We start from the raw sequence: 26472 nt of genomic DNA on the forward strand, positions 1-26472 counted from the left end.
GCACTTAGTTTGCACTGATTAGTAGTCTAATAGTGATGAAATTTCAATTTTACTACCATTGAAAAAACGCCATCTCTTGCATTAATCGTTTTGACTGGTACCTTATTGTCCATTTTATTGCACAGAAATTTGATTTTTAAAAAGCACCCGAAAAAACATGATTTTGAAACCATGCAGGGTGAGATGCGCCAGTGGATGGGTTAAAACGCGCATGTGCTTATCGTACTGATTTTCATTTTAATTGCCTACATTAAGGCAATTAACCGAATGTTTCAGCTGTTTCGGTCATACGAAATGAGCATGGGCGTAATACCCACACCGACCTCAGAAGTTTGAAGGCCCATAAAATCGTTTTAAAACCATTTTTGACGACGATTTCGTGTGGAACATAAAGAACACGAGTAAGCAGCATGGCTCATGGCTCAATTATTAATTTATCAATGTATAACAGCGACAGAAAGACTAAATTCCACCGAGCTAGAATTGCATCAAAACACGCAAAAATCGTTTTTTCGAGTTTTTCATGTATAACTAGAGAAAAATCATGAAATATATGTATCCAATGGCAATAAATTAATGATTTCGTGTGTGTTACTTCTACGTGAAGTTAAACGATTTACAATGATATGGAAATGCTAATATCATCTTCCAAACTTGGACGTACATGTTCATGATAGCATTAGAGGCGAAAGTATAGAATTGATAGTTCCGTTAGGATACGGCAGGCATGAAGAATGAATATTTTTCATTGCTTTATCGTATTGACTATTGAAAATAATCAAAATGGGGATATTTAACCTTATTCAGGGGTGGCGCGTTTTAACCCCTATGGGCGTGCTACCCCTACTTCCCCTACGCTTGGCTTAGTACATAAATAGTATGTTTTAGCAGCCAATTACGTTAAGGAAATTATTTTCAGAGTTGATGTCCAGATGTCGCATCGGGTGTTAATCGATTGGCTGACTGGAGACGATTGAAGCAAAACACCTTCAAAGAATTCTCTCAAACGAGAGATCGACATTTTCATTCATCAACCATGAAACGAGTCTGAATGAATTTCGTTCATTCGCATCGCTAATCCTGTCGGAGTTCAAACAAATAATATTGGTGGTCATTGGTCAGACAGGACAACGAATGATGCCGCAAAAACGACCACGACCGGTGTGACTGAAACGGAGAGTGAAAACACAAAGGCATCGAAAGCGTATGCGAGAGAGCATGAATAATTCATTCAAAGCAAAGTACCCTGGAACCGAGCAGCGTTTATTCCATCATCATCATTTCATTCCGCGAGTGCAACCCGGTCCGGTCAAACGTGTTTTGCTCGCTGTGCTGCGAACCGTGAAAGAACCGTCGTGTGTGCGTGTGCCGCCGTTCTCTCAGCTTCGAATAGTGGTTGAGGAAACTGCCCCGTAGCCTACTTCATTGCATCGCATTTGGCATCGATTTTGCTTGCAGTGCAATTTGTGCGAATTTCAAACAGACCCCCCAGTCATCGGGGGTTACAATCGTGAGATTTGAAACGATTATCTCCGGTGAAACAATAGGACAATACCAGGGAGGTTCGCGAAAGTAATTTACGCCAAAACATCGAGAAAGTGAGTTTCCATCTAGCTTGCAAAGAATCTGCGAATTCGTTGGAAACCCGAATAAAAAAACGATTGGTGCCCAGATTTATGAATCTAGGGTACGGAACATCGTAATTCTGTTTGTTCCACAGGCCATAAATAAATCATCCTATAAATATGTAATCATTCTGTGCTCAATCCAGTCTAATAACGCGAAGTGATAGTGGTCCCCATCAAGGTCACGTAAGAATCGACAACCACAACAAAAACAAAGGAACGTTTCTGTTTCGATTGCGATCGAATCGCAAAGTAGGAGGAGTTGACTGTGTATGTGATGCAAAGAAAATATTCTCGTTGGGGTGTGAGGCGGGGGATCATGACGTCTGTCTGATTGAATGGAATTGTAAACAAAGAGTATGCTGTAACCGTCCTCATCAACGTCGTCGTCGATACAAAGAGGAGGCCCCCGTGCACACAGCATGACCTGCGCGCAAAGTAGCCAGAAACATCTGGTTCTGTGCGTCGGAGGGGTACCAACCGGGGAGAGAGGGTGAAGTGTTTCATTCACCCCTAACAGCCGGTGACAGGGGTTCAAATCAAAGACGCACCTGGTCAATGCCCAGTAGGAAAGTAGGAATGAACGGTCTATCGGACGCTTTGGTCTGTGCGACTACGCAGGGATGTCCAAGTTTGACGGGAGCTACGGTTTCTGCTGATGTCACCAGCCTGAACAATAATAATATCATGTGTGAAAGTGGGCATCAGTCAGTATAGAGGGGCTGCGACATCGCAGTTTTAGCACGTTTGCAAGCTTGTTAAACATTGGGTGACAAACAACGGAGCGGAATGAGAGGCGGATTTAAAAAACGCAGAAGCTTTGCCGGCAAACAGCTAAATAGGAGTGAATTGGCTACTAAGTGGCAGCCCGTGTCAAGAGTCGGCAAGCGGAACTCGGAGCGCTGCTGTTTACACATTGTTATTCCTGACTCGGTACTGTAAAAACGGTGAATCATGGCAAAAAAAGCATCATTCTTTTTTTTCATCAATTTTAATAAATTTATGACATGGATGCCACGAATGTCACGAATACATATTGTACATATCAGGATGGACTGACCTTGATTAAGGTTGATTCGCCAAAGCATTTTATTAACCTTTCATTAAAAATCGAATTACACCTATGTAGCATCGAGCAAAGATTTTTTTAATGACGCCTAGAACTGTTATTGAAATGTTTTGGATAAAACATAAAATTCTCAGAACAGAATCACTAACGAGTAAAAACTTAAAAAAATTACTCACAATTGAATTCGAAAAAGAATAACAATTTCCACCTTATGATACTTCAACAAGATTTAAATTTCATGCACGCAGAAAACGAAACATACCGTGGTTTTGTGACGATATGTTTGATTTAGCAGTAACTTGCTTTCTAATTTTGTGTTCGCCTTCCTTAGCCGTGCGGATTGATGCGCAGCTACAAAGCAAGACCATACTGAAGGTGGCTGGGTTCGATTGCCGGTCCGGTCTAGGAACTTTTCGGGTTGGATATTTTCTGGGCATAAGAGTTTCATCGTGTTAGCCTCATTACTAATGCAATGGGATGTAATGCAAATAAGGCTTCTTTTCCATACCCTGTAGTAGAGTAGCAGAATTTCGCCAAATGAGACACCCGTTAGTAAGCGTCGGAATCACAATATCAGGGGTAATGAGACAGAACGCTCGTTGAAAATGTTTTCCTGTGTGAACTTAAGCTTCCGCAGCAGTATCATGACCATTTTACAGCGGAATAAAGCTTCACAGTACTCTAATTTTCCTGATTTTTTTTACTTTGCAAGTCACTGAGCCGACCAGAAATAGTTTTTTGAGCGAAGTGGGACACTTAAAAGTGTGTCGAAATACTTCATCTCTGGCAAGTTGCAACACCCATTAGAATGCGTCGGACATATGTATTCTTCCGAAACATGATGAGACGTCCATAAAATATGGAAAATGTTTTTCAGTATAGAGATGAGACGTCCACGGAAGTAACGCAAGATTCAGACAAAAAATAAGGAGCTCGTTTCTCAGTCTTAAAATCTATTTGAAGTGGATATTTTTTAGAGTCCTTGGAGTCCCTGAGGATGGTCCAGAAGGGACCATTTACAAAGAACGACACGTTTTTAGGGTGGATAGGGAGTTTCGAGGAGTGAGATGATCCATAAAATATTGTATTATGAAATTGATGCAAAAAAGGGTTACAAAATTTGGCAAAATTCACAGAAAGTGTTCAAAAATCTCCTAGTAACGTTTGGAAAGTCTTCCAGAGACTTGTTGAAAGTCTCCCAGAAACATGTGGAAAACAACATATGGGGAAAGTCTCCTAAAGTCTTGGGAAAAGCTTCCCAGAGACTTGCGGAAAGTCTCTTAAAGTCTTGTGAAAAGTTTCCCAGAGATTTGTGGAAAGTCTTCCAGAGTACTGTGGAAAGTCTCCCAGAGACTTGTGAAAAGTCTCCCAGAGACATGTGAAAAGCCAGAGCATTGTGGAAATTCTCCTAACGTATTGTGAAAAGTCTCCCAGAGACTTGTAGAAAGTCTCCCAGACACTTGTGAAAAGTCTCCCAGAGACTTGTGGGAAGTTCCCTAGAGACTTGTGGGAAGTCTCCCAGAGACTTGCGGAAATTCTAACAGTGACTTGTGGAAAGTCTTCCAGTAACTTGTGGAAAGTCTGCCAGAGACATGTGGAGTCTCCCAGAGACTTTTAGAAAGTATCCAAGAGACTTGTGGAAAGTCTCCCAGAGACTTGTAGAAAGTCTCCCAGAGACTTGTGAAAAGTCTCCCAGAGACTTGTGGAAAGTCTCCCAGAGACTTGTGGAAAGTCTCCCAGAGACTTGTGAAAAGTCTCCCAGAGACTTGTGGAAAGTCTCCCAGAGACTTGTGAAAAGTCTCCCAGAGACTTGTGAAAAGTCTCCCAGAGACTTGTGAAAAGTCTCCCAGAGACTTGTGAAAAGTCTCCCAGAGACTTGTGAAAAGTCTCCCAGAGACTTGTGAAAAGTCTCCAAGAGACTTGTGAAAAGTCTCCCAGAGACTTGTGGAAAGTCTCCCAGAGACTTGTGAAAAGTCTCCCAGAGACTTGTGAAAAGTCTCCCAGAGACTTGTAAAAAGTCTCCCAGAGACTTGTGAAAAGTCTCCCAGAGACTTGTAAAAAGTCTCCCAGAGACTTGTGAAAAGTCTCCCAGAGACTTGTGAAAAGTCTCCCAGAGACTTGTGAAAAGTCTCCCAGAGACTTGTGAAAAGTCTCCCAGAGACTTGTGAAAAGTCTCCCAGAGACTTGTGAAAAGTCTCCCAGAGACTTGTGAACCAGAGACTTGTGAAAAGTCTCCCAGAGACTTGTGAAAAGTCTCCCAGAGACTTTTTTCACACAATTTCTGAAGTCTCCCAGAAACTTGTGAAAAGTCTCCCAGAAACTTGTGTGAAATCTCCCAGAGACTTGTGTGGAATCTCCCATAGACTTGTGAAAAGTCTCCCAAAGGCTTGTGGAAAGGCTCTAGAGACCCTTGGAAAGTCTCCCAGAGACTTGTGGAAAGTCTCCCAGAGACTTGTGGAAAGTCTCCCAGAGACTTGTGGAAAGTCTGTGGAAAGACTTGACTTGTGGAAAGTTTTCCATGGATTTATGAAAAGTCTCTCAGAGACTTGTGGAAAGTCTCTCAGAGACTTGTGGAAAGCCTCCCAGAGACTTGTGGAAAATATCTCAAAGACTTGTGGAAAGTCTCCCAGAGACTTGTGGAAAGTCTCTCAGAGACTTGTGGAAAGTCTCCCAGAGATTTGTGGAAAGTCTCCCAGAGACTTGTGGAAAGTCTCCCAGAGACTTGTGGAAAGTCTCCCAGAGACTTGTGGAAAGTCTCCCAGAGACTTGTGGAAAGTCTCCCAGAGACTTGTGGAAAGTCTCCCAGAGACTTGTGGAAAGCCTCCCAGAGACTTGTGGAAAGTCTCCCAGAGACTTGTGGAAAGTCTCCCAGAGACTTGTGGAAAGTCTCCCAGAGACTTGTGGAAAGTCTCCCAGAGACTTGTGGAAAGTCTCCCAGAGACTTGTGGAAAGTCTCCCAGAAACTTGTGGAAAGTCTCCCAGAGACTTGTGGAAAGTCTCCCAGAGACTTGTGGAAAGTCTCCCAGAGACTTGTGGAAAGTCTCCCAGAGACTTGTGGAAAGTCTCCCAGAGACTTGTGGAAAGTCTCCCAGAGACTTGTGGAAAGTCTCCCAGAAACTTGTGGAAAGTCTCCCAGATACTTGTGGAAAGTCTCCCAGAGACTTGTGGAAAGTCTCCCAGAGACTTGTGGAAAGTCTCCCAGAGACTTGTGGAAAGCCTCCCAGAGACTTGTGGAAAGTCTCCCAGAGACTTGTGGAAAGTCTCCCAGAGACTTGTGGAAAGTCTCCCAGAGACTTGTGGAAAGTCTCCCAGAGACTTGTGGAAAGTCTCCCAGAGACTTGTGGAAAGTCTCCCAGAGACTTGTGGAAAGTCTCCCAGAGACTTGTGGAAAGTCTCCCAGAAACTTGTGGAAAGTCTCCCAGAGACTTGTGGAAAGTCTCCCAGAGACTTGTGGAAAGTCTCCCAGAGACTTGTGAAGTCTCCCAGAGACTTGTGGAAAGTCTCCCAGAGACTTGTGGAAAGTCTCCCAGAGACTTGTGGAAAGTCTCCCAGAGACTTGTGGAAAGTCTCCCAGAGACTTGTGGAAAGTCTCCCAGAGACTTGTGGAAAGTCTCCCAGAGACTTGTGGAAAGTCTCCCAGAGACTTGTGGAAAGTCTCCCAGAGACTTGTGGAAAGTCTCCCAGAGACTTGTGGAAAGTCTCCCAGAGACTTGTGGAAAGTCTCCCAGAGACTTGTGGAAAGTCTCCCAGAGACTTGTGGAAAGTCTCCCAGAGACTTGTGGAAAGTATCCCAGAGACTTGTGGAAAGTCTCCCAGAGACTTGTGGAAAGTCTCCCAGAGACTTGTGGAAAGTCTCCCAGAGACTTGTGGAAAGTCTCCCAGAGACTTGTGGAAAGTCTCCCAGAGACTTGTGAAAAGTCTCCCAGAGACTTCTGGAAAGTCTCCCAGAGACTTCTGGAAAGTCTCCCAGAGACTTCTGGAAAGTCTCCCAGAGACTTCTGGAAAGTCTCCCAGAGACTTCTGGAAAGTCTCCCAGAGACTTCTGGAAAGTCTCCCAGAGACTTCTGGAAAGTCTCCCAGAGACTTCTGGCCCAGAGACTTGTGGAAAGTCTCTGAGAGACTTGTGGAAAGTATCTGAGAGACTTGTGGAAAGTATCTGAGAGACTTGTGGAAAGTATCTGAGAGACTTGTGGAAAGTATCTGAGAGACTTGTGGAAAGTCTCCCAGAGACTTGTGGAAAGTCTCCCAGAGACTTGTGGAAAGTCTCCCAGAGACTTGTGGAAAGTCTCCCAGAGACTTGTGGAAAGTCTCCCAGAGACTTGTGGAAAGTCTCCCAGAGACTTGTGGAAAGTCTCCCAGAGACTTGTGGAAAGTCTCCCAGAGACTTGTGGAAAGTCTCCCAGAGACTTGTGGAAAGTCTCCCAGAGACTTGTGGAAAGTCTCCCAGAGACTTGTGGAAAGTCTCCCAGAGACTTGTGGAAAGTCTCCCAGAGACTTGTGGAAAGTCTCCCAGAGACTTGTGGAAAGTCTCCCAGAGAATTGTGGAAAGTCTCCCAGAGAATTGTGGAAAGTCTCCCAGAGACTTGTGGAAAGTCTCCCAGAGACTTGTGGAAAGTCTCCCAGAGACTTGTGGAAAGTCTCCCAGAGACTTGTGGAAAGTCTCCCAGAGACTTGTGGAAAGTCTCCCAGAGACTTGTGGAAAGTCTCCCAGAGACTTGTGGAAAGTCTCCCAGAGACTTGTGGAAAGTCTCCCAGAGACTTGTGGAAAGTCTCCCAGAGACTTGTGGAAAGTCTCCCAGAGACTTGTGGAAAGTCTCCCAGAGACTTGTGGAAAGTCTCCCAGAGACTTGTGGAAAGTCTCCCAGAGACTTGTGGAAAGTCTCCCAGAGACTTGTGGAAAGTCTCCCAGAGACTTGTGGAAAGTCTCCCAGAGACTTGTGGAAAGTCTCCCAGAGACTTGTGGAAAGTCTCCCAGAGACTTGTGGAAAGTCTCCCAGAGACTTGTGGAAAGTCTCCCAGAGACTTGTGGAAAGTCTCCCAGAGACTTGTGGAAAGTCTCCCAGAGACTTGTGGAAAGTCTCCCAGAGACTTGTGGAAAGTCTCCCAGAGACTTGTGGAAAGTCTCCCAGAGACTTGTGGAAAGTCTCCCAGAGACTTGTGGAAAGTCTCCTAGAGACTTGTGGAAAGTCTCCCAGAGACTTGCGGAAAGTCTCCCAGAGACTTGTGGAAAGTCTCCCAGAGACTTGTGGAAAGTCTCCCAGAGACTTGTGGAAAGACTCCCAGAGACTTGTGGAAAGTCTCCCAGAGACTTGTGGAAAGACTCCCAGAGACTTGTGGAAAGACTCCCAGAGACTTGTGGAAAGTCTCCCAGAGACTTGTGGAAAGTCTCCCAGAGACTTGTGGAAAGTCTCCCAGAGACTTGTGGAAAGTCTCCCAGAGACTTTTGGAAAGTCTCCTAGAGACTTGTGGAGTCTCCTAGAAACTTGTGGAAAGTCTCCCAGAGAGACCTGTGGAAAGTCTCCCAGAGAGACCTGTAGAAAGTCTCCCAGAGAAACTTGTGGAAAGTCTCCCAGAGAGACCTGTGGAAAGTCTCCCAGAGAGACCTGTGGAAAATCTTGCCAGAAACTTGTAAAAAGTCTTCTCATTTTTCATTGATGTTTTTGAATGAATCATTCATAAGTTCAAATCTAATTCAAGTATTTAATAAAACGTAGATATATACGTATTACCTAGAATAAATGTATAATAACGAGAATTCCTTAATCATGGCATTCATCAAGTAACCGCGTTCAAATCCACAAAGAATGAATCTCAACGGTTAATATAAATAGCTTGATCAAATAACCGGCATCGATAAAATTGGCGCATTTTTCAATAGTTTGGATTTTATCACGATCCGTCGTTGTGCAGTTGAGCAAATAATCCGCATTGACTCGGATCGGAACCGTAACGACGAAAAACGACATACACGCCCCTATCGCGGGAGGCAATGTTTATTGTTTGTATACGTCCGCTGAATTCTTGAAATGGTAAATATCTACACATGAAGCAAACATTATTCGACGATTGCCGCGCGATCGAGTTCGTGTTTGACGTATTTCTAGGAAAAAGAACGACATCGATGCAATGTTTGGATTAGTTCATGGTGTCCCGTGTGAAGATGCGTCTCAGGTTTCAAAAAGCTCAGTTCACGATTGAGTGATTGGGAATCAAAGATTCCATTTTTCAATGAATCTAGAGGAATGGAATTCAATTTTCAATCCAGGGAAACGAATGACAAATTGACTCAAAAAGTACCCATTTTGTAGTACACCACTGTTCGGGGCTCTTAATCGAAGTTGACTTCGCGAAAGAAGAAGAATGAAGAATGATTGTCGTTTTTCGATCGTCGTTTTTATTTTCTCAGGCCGCAAATCGCATTCAATTCGAACGTCGAGCGTGTGGAGTTCCCACTCTATGCGGCACAATCATTCTATCTACCTCCATCAACATATGATTCCACTCGAGCTCTCGTTATCGTATATTACATGGAGTTAATACTACGTTCGGACGGCGGAGTGAATAACATGTTGTTCAAATTATCGACAAGAGAAATGCCATCAAGATAACTCAATAATATGTTACAAGCCCATGGTCTGATCACAGTATGAGAGCGCTATCCATGTGTTATTTATTGTTGGCATTATTCAACAGCCTTGCTTCAACAGTCGGTGGGTTTCGTCTTTCGTCACTGCCGGCAACTGCCGTGTCAGTGTGTTGATTTGTGTTTTGACACCATCGTAGTAGGTAGGAGCCAGGCAACCGAGAAGAACGAGCGCGCAGTATCCAGTTGGAATCGATCGTTGTGTGCGGATGGACGCGAAATGAACTAACGAAACGCGATGAAGTGTTTATTGTCAAAAGTGATCGTGGCGGTGATCGCGATCGTCCTGCTGAGCGGGACATCGGACGCCGCCCGGAAGCTAAAGGGATCGACAGATGTCGACACTCTTCGGCATCGGTACCTTGAGATGGAGAAGCGAGCCTGGACGATCGTGAATCAGATCGACAAGGTCGACAACCAGAAGGAGGAAGATCGACGGCTGCAGCGGAACATTATTCTGAAGGAGCTGCTCGACATCTATTCCGGATTTGCGAATAATGATCTCGGGTCGGATAGTACCTATAACGAGGATGATTACTTTATACTGAAGAGGTTCTACGAGTGGCAACTGCTGGAGCAGGATCTGATCAACGTGCACAAGCTGTTCGATGCGATCCGACAATTTATGCGGAACAAGGACCATCGTCCTGGGGATGACGCAGATCTCGAGTTGGCCATCATGGATATCACGGATACGGTGCTGAGCGATCCCCACTTCCCGGTGAACTCAACGCTGGACGAGATCGATCGAATCATGATCCGCCAGGGGATGTACTACAAGGCGCAACTGGTAACGTATAAGATTCGCTGTGTCACTTTATTGCCATTGATTCGTTGAATGTGTGCGTGCCGTTTTTGATAACCGTCTAATTTATGTGCCACTTTCATTCAAAACAGGAAGCCAAATCGACGATCTGCAGTTTTGGATTGTCAGCACAACAGGTTCTCTACCAACTATACAATGCGATCTCGATCACCGAATTGAAGGGATATTCCATGATGCAGTTCTCGTGGATGCTGTTGAAAACGTATGGGAAAGGTAAGCATTTATCTCGGTTTCAATCATAATGCAGTTTTAAGCATGACAGCAACAAATCACAAGCAACGACCGGTACGTAAATTATAGCCCGATGTGAGTAACGATCGCGTACAAACGAGCCCTCACAAAAGCAACACGCTTGACCGTAGCTCGATCTCGATTCGTTGATTCACTGCACTGTTGATGATGTTATTGCTGTCGTCGTCGAAGCTATGTACCGGAACAAAGAACTTTGAATCGATCTCAAAGTCCGATGCGATCGTAGATGAGAAGCGGAGGTAGCGAGCTACAATCGTAAGCGGATTAACGACGGCTAGTGAGAGGAGGTAGAACACAGAAGCACGTGCTTTTGCTGTATTCCATTTTTGAAATTCTTTGCATTTATCGTTGGATGACCTTTCTTCGGTGTCCGATGAATGGAAAGGAATAGAGAGAAAGAGAGCGAGAGTTCATTGAATCCGTCCAACGGTGTTATACAGTGCTAGATAGACGGAAAAGGGAGACACGGAAATCGCTACACCTCTATGGAATGTTGTTTGTTAGTTGCGCGGGGTTCATGACTAGAACAAGTACTTAGAATAACAGATTTCGTCAGAAGATAGCGGGACATTACTGTTGTATGTAGGTTCTACGATAGACATTAAGTATCGTATTTAGAATGTCGAATCTAATCAGTTTCTAGCAGTATAATATTTAAAAAGGTTAGTTGTGCAAAGGTACTTCAAATAACTTCGTTATGACCACAAATATTCCGTTTATAACCCACATATTTATTATAAACATGGTCAACGATTTCCGGTAACTTTCCAAAAGTTCAAGAACTTAAAGCCCCTTTTTAAATGACTTTTAAGCATTAAAGTCCAGAAGCATTTCAAAAACTTTTTACCAGCAAATAGATTTAAAAAAAATCTATTCTTTGTTGTTCACAGGCATTTTGAAAAGCTATCAAACGTTATTCAAATACTTTTATGAAGCTTTTTCTAGAAGAATTCAAATTGTTTTAAAGCATCTTAAATGCAGTTTAAAACATTTTATTTTATTTATTTACATTTTATTATTATTGCGTCAATCAAAGATGTTTTACGATTTGACAGCATTATAAAAGATTCTGAAGCATTTTATTGGTGGTCAGACGCAATTCAAATACTTTTATAAACACAGTCAAATGATTCAAAAAGGAATGCAAAAGTTGTTTCGAAACATTTCAAATGGTCATAAGCATTCGTTATAAAAAAGTGATTTTTTTCGGGAACAATCGCAATGTTTCCTTAAAACAATTAAATAGGATGTTTTTCTGTGGCATTTCGAATCCAAATCTGACTAACAACTTCCTATTTATAAAACATCCGACAGGAAATTTCACCGCGGAGGCCAAACTGATGCGTAACCGCTTCGAGGAGCGCACCAACCGGACGCAGAACCTACTGCAGCGGGTCATGACCCAAGCGGACCGCGAATACTGGCGGTGCGATCCCTCCTACGGCAAGCACAAGGAGGGCGAAACGTACGTCCAGCTGACGCGGCTGCTCCAGGGCTACATCGAGAACGAGGTGGACATGAACACGGAGAACACCTGCAAGGAAAACTGCGCCTACTACAATTGGGGCGTCCGGCAGGAGCAGTGCTACAAGGATCTGTACTGCTCGAAGCAGTCCAAGTGCGCCGGCAAGATGTACAACTGCGAGTACATTGACTCGGATATGTGGATCTGTCCGGCAGCCAGCAGCAGCAACCGGCGGTACGAATACGTCCAGTACGAGAACGGCATGGTGTTCGGTCAGCAGAAGCACTGCACCCGGGGAACCACCAAGGTTGACTCCTGGTGGCGCTGGCTCTTCTGGCACTGCAGCTACTGCTTCTGTGTGTGCGACGACGCTGGATCCAAGTCCGATCGGTACATCAACATGCGGCAATCGGTTTCGGATGTTATGAACAACAAGTAAGCGAGATAATCAAAGCATAACAATTTTAGTTTACCAAAAATGTTTTAAATTTCAGAGTCGTCACTGGTCTGCGCTTTGTTAAGAAAAATCGAATAATATTCCTGATTGTTCAACAAGGAAAGCTGCTTCCCGGAGGACAGATCGAGAACAGCACCTTACAATGGGTTGAACCGGAAGAGTACAACATCCTTTCACCAAATATCAGAACCAAGGTGGACTACAATACGTTGAACTACGATAATCGTGCTATGGACTTGGACGACATTATCCTGAAGCCGTCGTACGTGGTCACGGGAGTCCGCTTCCGTATGTTGGGTACGCACATGAATTTGGAAGTCCGAATGACCGAAATGGATTTCGGAACCGGCAAGCTGGTGGATCCAGACAAGAGCATTTGGATCGGCAGCGATAAGACAGAACACAGTGAAGATAAGAGGTTAGTATTGATTTGACAATAAAAAAAATCTCTCAAGTAAACCCTATTTTCTATCCCATTTTGTAGAACCGAAATGAAGTTGGATAAACCGCACATCCCGATCCTGAGCCCGAGTAAGTCGGTGCCGGATTCGCAGCCGAACCAGTTCATCCGGTTCCGCGAGAGCGACCGCGGCATGGACGCCGCCCAAACTACGGTGCCGTTTTTCGACGCTCAACCCGTGGTCCCGATTAAGCAAACCCCCCTCGGAGGTGTTGGTCTGTTCCACAAGGGACAGTCCAAGTTCGGTGGATTCATGGCCCCGAAGGTGTTTACCTACGACATTGGGCCGCATGTGCAGCATCCGTTGGAGCAGGTGGTCGAAGAGGAAAAACGACGCTCCACGGAACTTTGATCGGGTAGAATTTTAGAATGTGTGTAAAACGATAGACTTCAGGCATACAATGAATCCAGTTTGAGAGGCGAATTAGAATCAAAATTGTCATTCAATTTATCTTTACTTGTAGTGTTACGCTGTAGTAGTAGACATGAGAAGCTGTGCTTATAAATTACTCCCAACATGATTCTATTGATCGATTTCAATGTATATATTTGAAAGAAACGACCACTTACCTGAACCCGCAGAGGGTGCATCATCAACTTCGGGAGTAGCTCTGCCGATGGGAGGATATCGCTCAGCGACATGCCCATCTTTTTCACGCCCTGGCAAATAAATGCCGCCAGGTAGCGATGCAGCGGATAGTGAAAAGATGCCCGGTAGAGCTCCTCCTGCAATGCCAGAGAAATAGTTCAATTACTCAGATGACGGAAACGTAAAACGGGTAGGTCAACACTCACCTTGTTAAACTTGGGATGCTGGTAGAAGTTGACGGCATCGAGCCAGTCCTGCAGGTAGTTGACGCAGAACAGCATTATTTTCTTGGCCAGCGGGGCGTGCGAGGGATCCTTGAGGTGCGAGATAATCGACCACATCGGGTAAGCGCTGGCTTCCAGCTCACAGCTGAAGGCAGCGTAGTAGGAACTTGGTTCGAATTCGACGTGGCTACCGGTTTCGCGGATGTTGACGTTCATGCCTGCGGAAAATGATAAAAAAAGAATAGATTCAGATTTCGGTAGTGCTAGGGTAAATTGCCAAATGTCTAAAATTTTCGCACAAACATTTTCGTTAAACAGCCATAAAGAATGCACGTGCGTTCAACAACAGTCGAGGATTTCAGCCGTTCAAATTCGGCGAATTGCCTAAATAGCCATTTTTAGATACAGAGGCGTAGATTAATATAGGGGAACTTTTCCGTTTTCCATCTCACTGAACATATGTTCATCTCATCGCAAAACAAAGCCGAACCGTTCTCCTAATATTCGAACTACGACAGCCATGGGAAGTAAAGTGGGAGCTTATAGCAGTCGAAAACTTACAAGAGCGTGCATCGTAAGGGGGTGTGTTAGAACAGTTCTTGTCCATGAGACGCACAACAAAAAAAGAGAAGAATCAATACAACATGGAAACAAATAACTTTAACTCAGTGCATAACTTTCGAGAGGAATTCAATACGCATTTCTATCGTGCGAAATGTTGAAATGGAGCACCTAAATGACTTCGAATTGGACTATGACGTTGCACTCCTCGCTCAAAGGCGCTCTGATATGCAGAGTAAGCTCAACGACGTTGCCTCGACGTTGTCGACGCTCCTCTTCGACAGGTTTATTTATCAACGTCAATAAAACCAAATCATTTGACGTAAACACGGCGACCCCTGCCAGTTTCACAGTACCCGAGCAAAGCTTGAGAGCATTTCGATAACTTGTTTTGATGTTGTGAAATCGCCGAATATGATTACCGTCAACTGGGGGGAAGATGATCATTTTTAAGACAAAACATGCAATAACAATGTGTGTTTACATTTTAAATCGAAACAAATATTTTCAAAACATGTACTGCTATACGTTGCAATAATCAACAACTTTAGTTTTCTGAAATGCGTTCGCATTTATTAAAATAAATTAAATTATCACACATTTTTGAGTAATCTGGTTTGGGGTGAAGTTGATCAAGACAGCTGTACTAAAATTATTATGACCTAGTAGTCAAAATACACTAGGTTATTTGTATGAATGTTGAATTTACTACGTAAAGAAGTCAACGAAGTCAATATTTGAAACGAAAATAGCGTCATTTATGACTATTTCTCTCTTTCTTCCACAAAATACATTTTCATGATTATAATCGAAAAACTCGGATTTCTACCTGGCGGTAACATTACATGAACGGAGAATATTGTTGACTACCGTTTCATAAAAAAATTTGGCACTTTTGACTGAAACATCAAATGATCATCTTCACCTCGATGATCATCTTCCCCCCAGTTGACGGTACTTAATTTTATATCTTTTTGGTCGTTTTAACGGTTAAAATAACAAAATGTATAGCAGAAAAATCTTACTGTGACATCAAATCGAAAACTATTCCTGCTATCGATGAGAGCAAATCGAAAACTTATTTTGATATTGGTTTCGATAACAAAATAAGTACTCAGTTTGATGTCAGATCATACAATTTAGATATCTACAGCAAAATGAGATCAAAATATGTAATCAATCATGCTGATTCATATTGGAAAACAAATTATGATTTCAATTTGCTGTCACTATCAAAATATGTTTTCTACATGCTCTCATTATGTTTTCAGACTTTGCTCGGGCTGTGTTCCCTCCCGAGCAAAGTCTGAAAACATAAAGAGAGCATATAGAAAACATATTTTGATATAGATATCAAATTGAAATCATAATTTGTTTTCAAATATGAATCATCATGACTGATTATATATTTTGATCTCATTTTGCTGTTGATTTCTAAATAGTATGATCTGAAATCAAACTGTGTACTTATTTTGTTATCGGAACCAATATCAAAATTAGTTTTCGATTTGCTCTCATCGATAGCAGGAATAGTTTTCGATTTGATGTCACAGTAAGATGTTTCTGCTGTACATTTTGATCTTTTAACCGTTTAAACGACCAAAAGGATATCATCCTGAGTTATCAAAATTAGACGATTTAGCAACAACAAAATTAGTTATCGATTTGCTCTCAAGCTTTGCTCGGGAAGCAATCAGTGGAGATTGTTGAAACTTTCACTAAGAGTTACGTCTGTTTGTCTGTGTTACCAGTAGCAGTAAAATCTGTCTTCAACGTCATCATGAAGTGGCGCTTCTATGGGCGTCGACCTACCGATGCTGTGCAATGTCATCGTTGCCAGCGTTGCCAGCGTTTCGGACATGATATGTGGAATTGTAACCTTCGCCCACTATGCGTCAAGTGGGGCGAAATACATCTTTCAGCTGAATACCAACTTCCAAGGAAAGCGAATGTGGAGCGTATTGACTGCAAACTTTTGAGGCTGCCCAACTCGCAAGAACTATGTTGGAAAATTGACGCAAATGCGAGCCGAGCGCAGAAAGAAACGCTGCCCACCCACCTGAATCACCACCACGTGCCCACTAAGACCGCCCTAATAGTAGTTCGACGACTGCTCCCTCGACGAGTATCCCATCTGCTACGAGGCCAAATCAACAACAGCAATCTATTTTGAATGTAAGAATTTCTGATCCTGGTGAGAAACATGTCTGACCGTCTTGCCAACTGCCAAACAAAGTAGCAACAACTTCTAGCTCTATTCGAGCTTCCAACCAAGTATGTCTACAATGTCTAGAGTGGACTGGAACGGATGCTCCGTTCATGAAAGAAATTTGAATTCTTCGCATTCTTGGAACGCCACAATGTGGATGTAAGAATTGTGACTTGTCTCTCCCAAGGACATTGCGATCCATTACGAAACAGCTTTTGCGTTTCCCAAAACGTGCAGATCGCCCGACAGTTGGCCCCTGGTGCTTTCCCTGGTTCCGAAGGCCTGTGTAACAACAAGAAAAAGATGAATAGATAGACTTGCAGGCCCCCCGCTACCGTGGACAATCGATCGCCAGTGAAAGAATCGAGGTACCTCCGAAACTCGTCTTGAAACACGAACCAAGAAGTCTATTTTGCGCCCGAGCTAATGGTCGTGTCTTCTTGAGCACCAAAGGCACAGAAAACATTACTGTATGTGGAAAGTCGTGTTTTCTTTTCACTAGTGACATTTTAGAAAACTTCCGAAAATTCTTTTTTTTTCTTGTTGGTGCCCATTGAAAAATGACAAATGTGTTCGATTCGTGAAGTAAGATCCTGACAGCGATGGGACCCAAATTTATGCTGCAACCAGCTGCGGCTTTTGGGAAAGTCTCCGGTGCAATACTGGTTTGATCAAGGTAATATTATAGCATCCGAGCACATGAGAAGATTGTTTCTTTTGCCGTCTTTTCTGGAGGATCTTGAATGTCAACGGAAATATCCGGTGAGTTAGTTCCTTTATTCAGTTTGGTATATATTAGGATTTCGGTTGGTGGGATAATGTGAGTATTCAAGTTTGATGGAATAGAAACACTATATATTTCATTACATCGAACACGTTTATCATATTCCTACCAATTGGTTCAACACCCTATGACCGATTTTTTTATGCAAAATCGGATCGCGATTGAGAATTTTTTTTGAATAGCTCATCTCTTCTAATGTTTGCTCATGGAGGATTTTACAACGTTTTATGGCTTTATACAGGCAACATTCAAGAAAGCAAAACCTACCATAGAGAAACATATTTTAGTGATACTGTGCACTTTTTAATAACTAAATTTTATTTTTTGATCAAAATCATTAGCATATCAGGGGAAGGGAATTTAATTTCTCTTTGCTCTTTTTTCGTTTCAGAGAGCGAGCAAAGGCGCTTAAACCTAGGCTATTAGCCAGGGCAAGGCTAATACCTTCGCCCCATCCGAGGAAAATCATCGGCAAGGATAATGGAGTGACATAAATTTCTTAGCAAAGTCACTCCCAACGTATTTCCACAAATTTTCTATCATTTGCTTATGATGATATTCCTAAACTATATTCCCTACCCACCATCCAATTCCTTGACATCTATGAGGGCGTCGGTGAGTCGCTGGCCTCTCGTTAAGTAGATGTCATATCATCATTTCCTTCCCTTTCCTAGTAACGGAGAAGATGGGCGTGGCCGGCAATGATAGCTTTCATGTTTTATCATTTTGGACCCCCAATTGGATTTCCATTGAATCCCAAATGGAAATCCATAAGCAATTGGGGTAAGAAAGGTAAAGAATATACATGACAACTATCAGTATGCAATCTACGAAATACTCCGTTACAACGCAACGCAACGCAACCAAAGGCACAGAAAACATTACTTACCAAACTTGTGCGAGATTACGGGCGCGGCTCTCTGTACATCCCTCCATCCCCGGGTGTTGTAACCGGCATGCTGGGCCGGTTGGTTGCGCGCTCGCGCATACACCGCCTCGGCACCGTGCCACAACATACCGCGAGTGCGCAGGATGTGACCCGAAAGATGGTGAACCTGATGCCTGATCAGGTTGAAATCAGGGAAACCCTGATGGAGGACCGAAGCAGTTAGCCCTTAAAATAGATGGCGCTTAAGTCATTTGCCTGTACATTACTGCTAACGTACCCGACCGGTCGCGCCCTTTGAGACGTCAGCGAGTAGGAGGGCTTGGCGATGTGCGTTGAAGTGCCTGCCGAAAGCCGACATGGAGCCGCCACTACCACAGTTCTTGGTGGTAGTAGCAAATATTCGAATGAGATCTTGGATGACTGAAGTGGAGGAGAGTTTCGTGTCAACAGCAGTTGAATACGAGGTAGCCAATCCTAAGCTCTATGGGAAACCTGATATATATTAAGCATTTAACCAAATACAACACGTCGTTGCTGATGCACCCTACCGAAGATAAATATTGAACGAACGCAAGGGAATCCGGTTACAATTCCGGAGCATGTTGGGTATACGTTCGCATTGGCGTCCCATACCAACGCTTTTGTAATCATGGCAACATGAATCTCTTAAGGTAGCCAAATGCCTCGTCTCTAATTAGTGACGCGCATGAATGCCCTTATCTACTATCTAGCGAAAGCACAGCCAAGGGAACGGGTTTGGAAACACTAGCGGGGAAAGAAGGCCCTTTTGAGCTTGACTCTAGTCCGGCATTGTGGGCTGCGAAATGGTGAGTTGACATCTGGGTAGGAGCGACCAACACAGCTCTGGTCCTCACAAGTTCCATTATCACGCTTCCACGATCTTCCGATGACAATCGACCGCCAGCTAAGGGTTTTGTACTTTGCTGGTAGTGCAGCCTGGGCACTGTTGTCCTTCTGACATCAACTAGAGTGAGGGGGACCATCGTCCCTAACCCCTAGTCCCAAGGCGTTAAGCGACCCGTGCCGAGGGGATGCATGGCCAGGGGGGTGAAATAATGAGCTAGGCCTCTAACGGAGCCTGTGGGGTACCTGGGCACCCTCCACAGTAATTGTCCCTTACCGCGTCATGCTGGGCTCTGGTGTGGTGGACCTCTTTTCCCGAGCAACTCGTGGGACCAAAATGGAAAACCAAGTCAATTCTTCAATTAGTGGTAGTAGTGTAGGCGACAACCCCTTCGAAAGAGGTAGGTTGTTCAGGTCTCCGCCTAGGAGGCCAGAGGCAATAGTCGGCAGCTCAGTGCGCAGCGCCAGCGTTGGTCACTTAACCGTCATCTCGGCTAAAAAAAACGCCGGTAGAGGTTATTGACAGCCCATGGCTTATGGAGGCGATGAACCACAAACGCGATGGGCTTTCGGCCTTCGAGGTGGCGACGGAACAGCTGGACGCCATAATCGACTTTGCGTCATCGAAGCATAATATCAGTAAGGACCTCAAGAGGAGCTTGCAGGGCTGGTAGCGATAAATGCCGTTTAAAATAGTGACTTAGTGACCAACGATGACGAAAAAAGTGACCAAATCAAGACAAAATTTTCAAAACGACTTATCTGCTTTTGTAAACAAAGATTCAAACGACGATTTGACGAATCTGATAGCTCTCCCTCGCAAACCAACACCATCAACAGGTAGCGAAAACATCCAGCTACCCATTGATGGTATTAGTTTGCGTGGGAGAGCTATCATATTCGTCAAATCGTCGTTTGAATCTTTGTTTACAAAAGCAGATAAGTCGTTTTGAAAATTTTGTCTTGAAATAGTGACCTTCAGATGCAGAAAAAGTGACCAAATAGTGACTTTTGTATGAAGTATTAACTAGGTAGTGAGCTGAGTTGCATTTGCATTGTCACTGTGTAACTCGTAGTAGATTGTAAACTAGTGATATCATGTTTTTCTTTTGAAATGCTTATCTAGAATGCTATCAGAAATCAAGAAAAGACAAAAATTACAAAAGCATGAGCATTACTACTGCTGGCCGTGCCCATCTTCACCGTAACTAGGGAGAGGATGGAGCTTAGCAAGAGGCAACCGACTTGGCAACACCCTCATAGTATCACAAAGTTGGATATTTAGGAAGGTATCTATTGGGTTAACTAGAAGCTACCAATATGACCATGGTAAACCTTATTCCGTGAATCACCACTTAATGGTATTTACCCAGGGTTACCCTGGGTTGCGCCACGGCTAAAATGATTAATGATTCAATGTGCATTTGTGTTTTTGTTGATTAAAAATAAAAATAAAATCCAAACTGCTTGATTTATTAAAAACAAAAACAATAGTGTCCAACTAGGAAATTTGCTCCGTCGAATGAAGCCAGTTGCACTCGAATCTGTCAGGCCCTTCTATATGAAACGCGTTTAAGAAATAAAATATTTATGGGCTACACACATACACACTTTTGGAGTGAAATTATAGCCTTTTGGTACAACTTTGTTGTACGAGAAAGGCAAAAAGCAATAAAATGATCTAATTCATTACTAGACAAAGAATTATTTGAATCACAAAGTTTATTAATCTTTATCAGCACAAATTGTTTAAAAAAACGTTAAGAATTCAGACATTTTTTAAATACAATTTTTAATAATTATTAATAAAATTTTAAATAATAACAAATTGAAATGCATACAGTGCCCATTTGTCATTTTTTGAGCTTCTGGTCTCGGTTGCGCGTGAACCGATTTGACTAAATATTTAACCAGAACTCAGATATAACATGAATTTTACCATACCTAAGTTTCGACCGGCGCGAAAGGATTCGCGGACTCGGGCAAGGTCGAATCGACCGAGGGCGAGCCAGCGAAGACGGTGGTCAAGTATTCGCGGGCACGTCGGGGTTGACTGCTGCAACGGAGCAGACACAAAAACGGGGGAGACAGTCTCCAGGGGATGAGCTCACTGGGGGCCGCTCCAAAACGCGGAGGGTTACTACCCCGAATAAGGGTAGTGGAGCTGGGATGCTGAACCCCGGCCAGGTACCTCCAAAACCGGGGGAGGAAGGACCTGGAAAGGTCCGTCCACCCAGGAAAGACGGTGGTATGGGGTTACGGCAGGCTGAGAGCTCTCAGCCGCCCCAGACCAGGGAAAGAGTGGAATGACGCCTCCTGGACCCTGGTCAAGAACAAGAGGAAACCGAAGACGTCAAGGGCCGTAGCGAAGGCGAATGGGGGCGATGCCCTAGTCATCACGGCGGACGAGGCTAAGTACTCGGACGTCTTGAAGGCGATGAGGAGTGACGTCAAGCTCGGTGAACTCGGCGCCGACGTACGTCGAATAAGACGTACCCGGATGGGCGAGATGATCCTCGAGCTGAAGCGGAGCGTCTCGCTAAAGGGCGCCGCCTACAAGAAGTTGGCGGAGGAAGTCCTAGGCGAGACGTTAAAGGTGAGGGCACTCACGACGGAGGTGAATCTAAGGGGTAAAGACCTGGACGAGATCACCGAAGTCGAAGAGCTCGTCACGGCACTGCGACGACAGTGTGACGTGGAGACGCCCACCGCAGCCGTTCGGCTACGGAAAGGTCCGGCAGGGACGCAGGTAGCATTGGTTCGGCTATCTGCAGCGGACGCCTCCAAGGTAGTCAAGTTAGGGAGCGTCAAGGTGGGAAGGTCGGTGTGCCCTGTGGGCATATACGAGCAACCCGAAGTTTGCTTCAAGTGCCTGGAACCGGGGCACAAGCAATAGGACTGCTTGTGCGATACCATGGTGTTCTTCTAAAAAAGCGAGTCACGATGTTCGGTGCTGCAAGGACACGCAGCTAACCTCGAGGGTGCGTTGTGCATTGGCCCCCCTTTAAAGCATTACTTTCTGGTTGTACCGAAGGGACTATGGGCTTGGCGGCAATGGAAACGGTTTTTTTTTTTTTACAAGGGAGAATGCAATTAGTGTGTACTAACCCAGTACACGTGCATTGTAGTTGCCAAACTACCACACGGAAGTGTACTGGAGTGTCGGACTCGACCATACCGGTAATACCGACTAAACTCCCTTGGGCTCCACCATCGTTTCCCACCATCGTTACGGCAGTACTAAGCGTACTCACTCATTATCGCTCACACAGGCACTCGTCCCACGCGAGACTGACTTGGGTGCTCGCACCCCATTCACTCCATTTGAGTCTTACTTGGATGCTCTTCCGGACGCTCCGCTGCCATGCCTCGAGGTGTCAATAGCGGTAACTGCCTGGGCCTACAGATATTGCGCTACGACACTCTGCCTCAGCACGAGCAGATCAATCACACCACTGCCGAAGCAGACCATACGCTACCCTGCCGAAGCAGGGACACTCCCCATGCACCACATGTGCACAACTGTAGGTGTGTGGGTACAACCCACTGCTACCCTGCCGCCGAAGCAGCTTCTCCAAAGACCATTCGCTCCATGTGACCCTTTTCGGGTGCTCACTCTAACACTCCACTGCAATGCCTCGAGGTGTCGATGGGATACCTCGACTCCTGCCTCAGCATGTGCAGTCCATACTCAGACTTCTGCTGCGCTTCGAGGTGACAATAGCGGCAACACGCTATTACACTCCTGCCTCAGCACAACCAGATCACTCACTCCCTGCCGAAGCAGCTCACGCGCTACCCTACCGAAGTAGGTACACTCCACAACTTATTCTAACACTCCACTGCCATGCCTCGAGGTGTCGATAGCGGTATGTGGGGACTAATCAACGATACTACGCTACGACACTCTTACCTTAGCATGTGCAGTCCATACTCAGACTTCTGCTGCGCTTCGAGGTGACCATAGCGGCGGCGACACGCTATGACACTCCTGCCTCAGCACAAACAGATCACTCACTCCCTGCCGAAGCAGCTCACGCACTACCCTACCGAAGTAGGGACACTCCACATGCCAATTGGCACTCCCTCCCTGGGCTTGTGCTTTTGAAGCGGCACACAGTCGCTTTGATAGAGTCCGCTTACGGGCACTTGTGGTTTTTTGGGAGGGATTTTAACAGAGCCCACTGCTAAATCCCACCACGCCCTAGGCAGTTCTCCCTGACTCGCAGACAGCTGGGGAGGGGTCGTCAAGCCCTTGGACATCATGCTGTTCCTGCTGTCCCTGCTGCCCCAGGGCAATGGAAATGGTTTAGCGGGTCGGGGATGTAGTCCTGCCTCCCTCGTATGCTGTTGGAGGTGGTCCCTAACCCCGCACTTCCTGGACAACCCAGGATGTCTGTTGAGCAGATTCCCCCTCCATTGCTTAGGAAGAAAAAAAAATCCGGCATTGTAAGGCGATATAGGTGCAGTATAGGTGGAAGCCGGAGTAACACATTACCTTCACTTGCACCAATGATATTACCACTCTTACTGTTGCCTTACTTACATGATCAGGTGGAACAAGTGCCAAGGTTATGCAACTTCCTGGCATAATGATTCTTGTTCAGCGTTCAGTCATGTCGTCATTCCTGGCCATAATGCAGAAGACCAAGCCTGCGGTCATTGCCTTCTTTAAATGCTTGCATTTGCCCGGGTATTGGCCCTAAAGCGGGTTATTGCGAAGTAGTACTAACTCAAGTTCTATCTGGTAAAAAGAACGTCGCAAGATTTGGATTCTTTGTCAACTTCCCCTCTTTTGAATAAAAGTGACAAGCAGAAGATTTCCTGGCGGTTTATCAGCTCAGAATGCAAGTTTTCATTGTTCAATAAACCGCGAAAAAAAAATCTGCTTGTCACTTTTATTTAAAAGGGGCAGTGGCGTCTGGTCGGCCGTTCAATCTCTTCATTGCACAGGTAGGCAAACTAATGAAGATTATATTTTGATTGAACTTTATTTATGAACTATTTCACACATTTGAAACATGCACCTGGTCTGCACATCTCGCTCGCTGCGCTCCACGTCGTCTCGTACCTGCCGGATCGGAAGCAAACACCATCTTTGCAGGGTTGCTGTCCGGCATTCTTGCAACATGCCCTGCCCATCGTACCCTTCCGGCTTTAGCTACCTTCTGGATACTGGGTTCACCGAATAGTTGGGCGAGCTCATGGTTCATTCTTCGCCGCCACACACCGTTATCTTGAACGCCTCCAAAGATGGTCCTAAGCACCCGTCTCTCGAATACTCCGAGTGCTTGCAAGTCCTCCTCGAGCATTGTCCATATTTCATGTCCGTAGAGGACAACCGGTCTTATAAGCGTCTTGTACATGACACATTTGGTGCGGTGGCGAATCTTATTTGACCGCAGTTTCTTCTGGATCCCTTAGTAGGCCCGACTTCCACAGATGATGCGCCTTCGTATTTCACGACTGACATTGTTAGCAGCCATTAGCAAGGATCCGAGGTAGACGAATTCCTCGACCACCTCGAAGGTATCCCCGTCTATCGTAATACTGCTTCCCAGGCGGGCCTTGTCGCGCTCGGTTCCGCCCATAAGCATGTACTTTGCTTTTGAGGCATTCACCGTTTCAGGCGGGTGTACAGTTCTGCCACCTTTGAAAATGTTCGGCCGACAATGCCCATGTCATCCGCGAAACAAATAAATTGACTAGATCTGTTAAAAATCGTACCCCGGCTGTTACACCCGGCTCTCCGCATGACACCTTCTAGCGCAATGTTGAACAACAGGTACGAAAGTCCATCATTTGATCAGTCTGGTAAACTTCCCAGGGAGGCTATTCTCGTCCATAATTGTCCATAGCTCAACGCGGTCTATACTGTCGTATGCCGCCTTGAAATCAACGAACAGTTGGTGCGTTGGGACCTGGTATTCACGGCATTTTTGAAGGATTTGCCGTACAGTAAAGATGTGCTCCGTTGTTGAGCGGCCGTCAACGAAGCCGGTGTATTAGCTTCCCACGAACTCATTCACTAATGGTGACAGACGACAAAAGTTGATCTGGGATATCACTTTGTAGGCGGCATTAAGGATGGTGATCGCTCACACTCCAGCTTGTCGCCTTTCTTGTAGATGGGGCATATAACCCCTTCCTTCCACTCCTCCGGTAGCTGTTCAGTTTCCCAGATTCTGACTATCAATTTGTGCAGGCAAGTGGCTAGCTTTTTCGAGCCCATCTTAATGAGCTCAGCTCCGATACCATCCTTACCAGCTGATTTATTGGTCTTTACCTGTTGGATGGCATCCTTAACTTCCCTCAAGGTGGGGGCTGGTTGGCTTCCATCGTCCGCTGAACTGACGTAGTCATCTCCTCCGCTGCCTTGACTTTCACTTCCTGTACTCTCAGCGCCATTCAAATGTTCCTCGTAGTGCTGTTTCCACCTTTCGATCACCACACGTTCGTCCTTCAAGATGCTCCCATCTTTATCCCGGCACATTTCGGCTCGCGGCACGAAGCCTTTGCGGGATGCGTTGAGCTTCTGGTAGACATGCGTGTTTATTGAGAACGGCACAGCTGTTCCATCTCATCGCACTCCGCTTCTTCCAGGCGGCGTTTCTTCTCCTGAAAAAAGGCGGGTCTGCTGTCTCCGCTTCCGTCTATAACGTTCCACGTTCTGCCGAATACCTTGCTGCAGCGCGACCGCCAGCGCTGCTTCCTTCTCCTCCAGAATCTGTCTGCACTCTTCGTCGAACCAATCGTTCCGTCGACGTCGTCCCATATACCCAACGTTGTTCTCCGCTGCGTCGTTAATGGCTGCTTTGACTGTATTCCAGCAGTGCTCAAGATGGGGTCCATCAAGCTCACCCTCTTCCGGCAACGCTGCCTCGAGATACTGCGCGTATGCAGTGGCGACATCAGGTTGCTTCAGTCGCTCTAGGTCGTACCGCGGCGGTCGTCGGTACCGAACATTGTTGATGACGCATAGTTTTGGGTGATGATGAATCACCAGATAGTGGTCAGAGTCGATGTTAGCGCCACTATATGTCCTGATGTCGATAATGTCAGAGAAGTGCCGTCCATCAATCAGGACGTGGTCGATTTGTGATTCTGTCTGCAGTGGTGATCTCCAGGTGTACCGATACGGGAGGCTGTGTTGGAAGTAGGTGCTGCGAATGGCCATATTCTTGGAGGCGGCGAAATCAATTAGTCGTAGACCGTTTTCGTTCGTTAATCGGTGAGCGCTGAACTTTCCAATAGTCGGTCTAAACTCCTCCGCTTGGCCAACCAAATCTCCTATGATGATTTTGACGTCGTGGCTTGGTCAGCTGTTGTACTCACGTTCCAGCTGCGCGTAGAATGCGTCCTTATCATCATCAGTGCTTCCGGATTGTGGGCTATGGACGTTGATTATGCTGAAGTTGAAGAACCGGCCTTTGATCCTCAACCTGCACATTCTCTCGTTGATCGGCCACCACCCGATCATGCGCCTTTGCATATCGCCCATCACTATGAAAGCTGTTCCCAGCTCGTGTGTGTTGCTTTGGTAGACGGTATGATT

At 45.3% G+C, this 26472-nt stretch overlaps 2 protein-coding genes across 11 annotated transcripts in view; one reads left to right on the forward strand and one right to left on the reverse strand.

The window, feature by feature from the left end:
- The window catches only part of LOC134207771 (uncharacterized), a 37506-nt gene extending 24188 nt beyond the window's left edge, over positions 1 to 13318 (forward strand). Inside the window, exons 1-6 of one of the 6 annotated variants that reach the window (XM_062683650.1) lie at positions 1275 to 1598; positions 9388 to 10127; positions 10235 to 10376; positions 11730 to 12315; positions 12375 to 12755; positions 12822 to 13318. In XM_062683650.1, coding sequence (XP_062539634.1) covers positions 9576 to 10127; positions 10235 to 10376; positions 11730 to 12315; positions 12375 to 12755; positions 12822 to 13149 — 1989 coding nt within the window. In that variant the 5' untranslated portion in view covers positions 1275 to 1598; positions 9388 to 9575 and the 3' untranslated portion in view covers positions 13150 to 13318. Of the gene's footprint in view, positions 1 to 1274; positions 1599 to 9387; positions 10128 to 10234; positions 10377 to 11729; positions 12316 to 12374; positions 12756 to 12821 lie in introns of those variants that run through there. The other 5 variants (XM_062683652.1, XM_062683654.1, XM_062683651.1 and 2 more) reach the window with 5 other exon arrangements.
- The window catches only part of LOC134207769 (E3 ubiquitin-protein ligase Ubr3), a 187153-nt gene that overhangs the window by 64279 nt on the left and 96402 nt on the right, over positions 1 to 26472 (reverse strand). For all 5 annotated transcript variants that reach the window (XM_062683643.1, XM_062683647.1, XM_062683646.1 and 2 more), the window contains 2 exons: positions 13593 to 13828; positions 13368 to 13523 (listed from right to left, as the gene is read on the reverse strand). In XM_062683643.1, coding sequence (XP_062539627.1) covers positions 13368 to 13523; positions 13593 to 13828 — 392 coding nt within the window. The remainder of the gene's footprint in view (positions 1 to 13367; positions 13524 to 13592; positions 13829 to 26472) is intronic.

The sequence above is a fragment of the Armigeres subalbatus genome, chromosome 1 (assembly GCF_024139115.2).
Source record: "Armigeres subalbatus isolate Guangzhou_Male chromosome 1, GZ_Asu_2, whole genome shotgun sequence".
NCBI classification, from domain to species: domain Eukaryota; kingdom Metazoa; phylum Arthropoda; class Insecta; order Diptera; family Culicidae; genus Armigeres; species Armigeres subalbatus.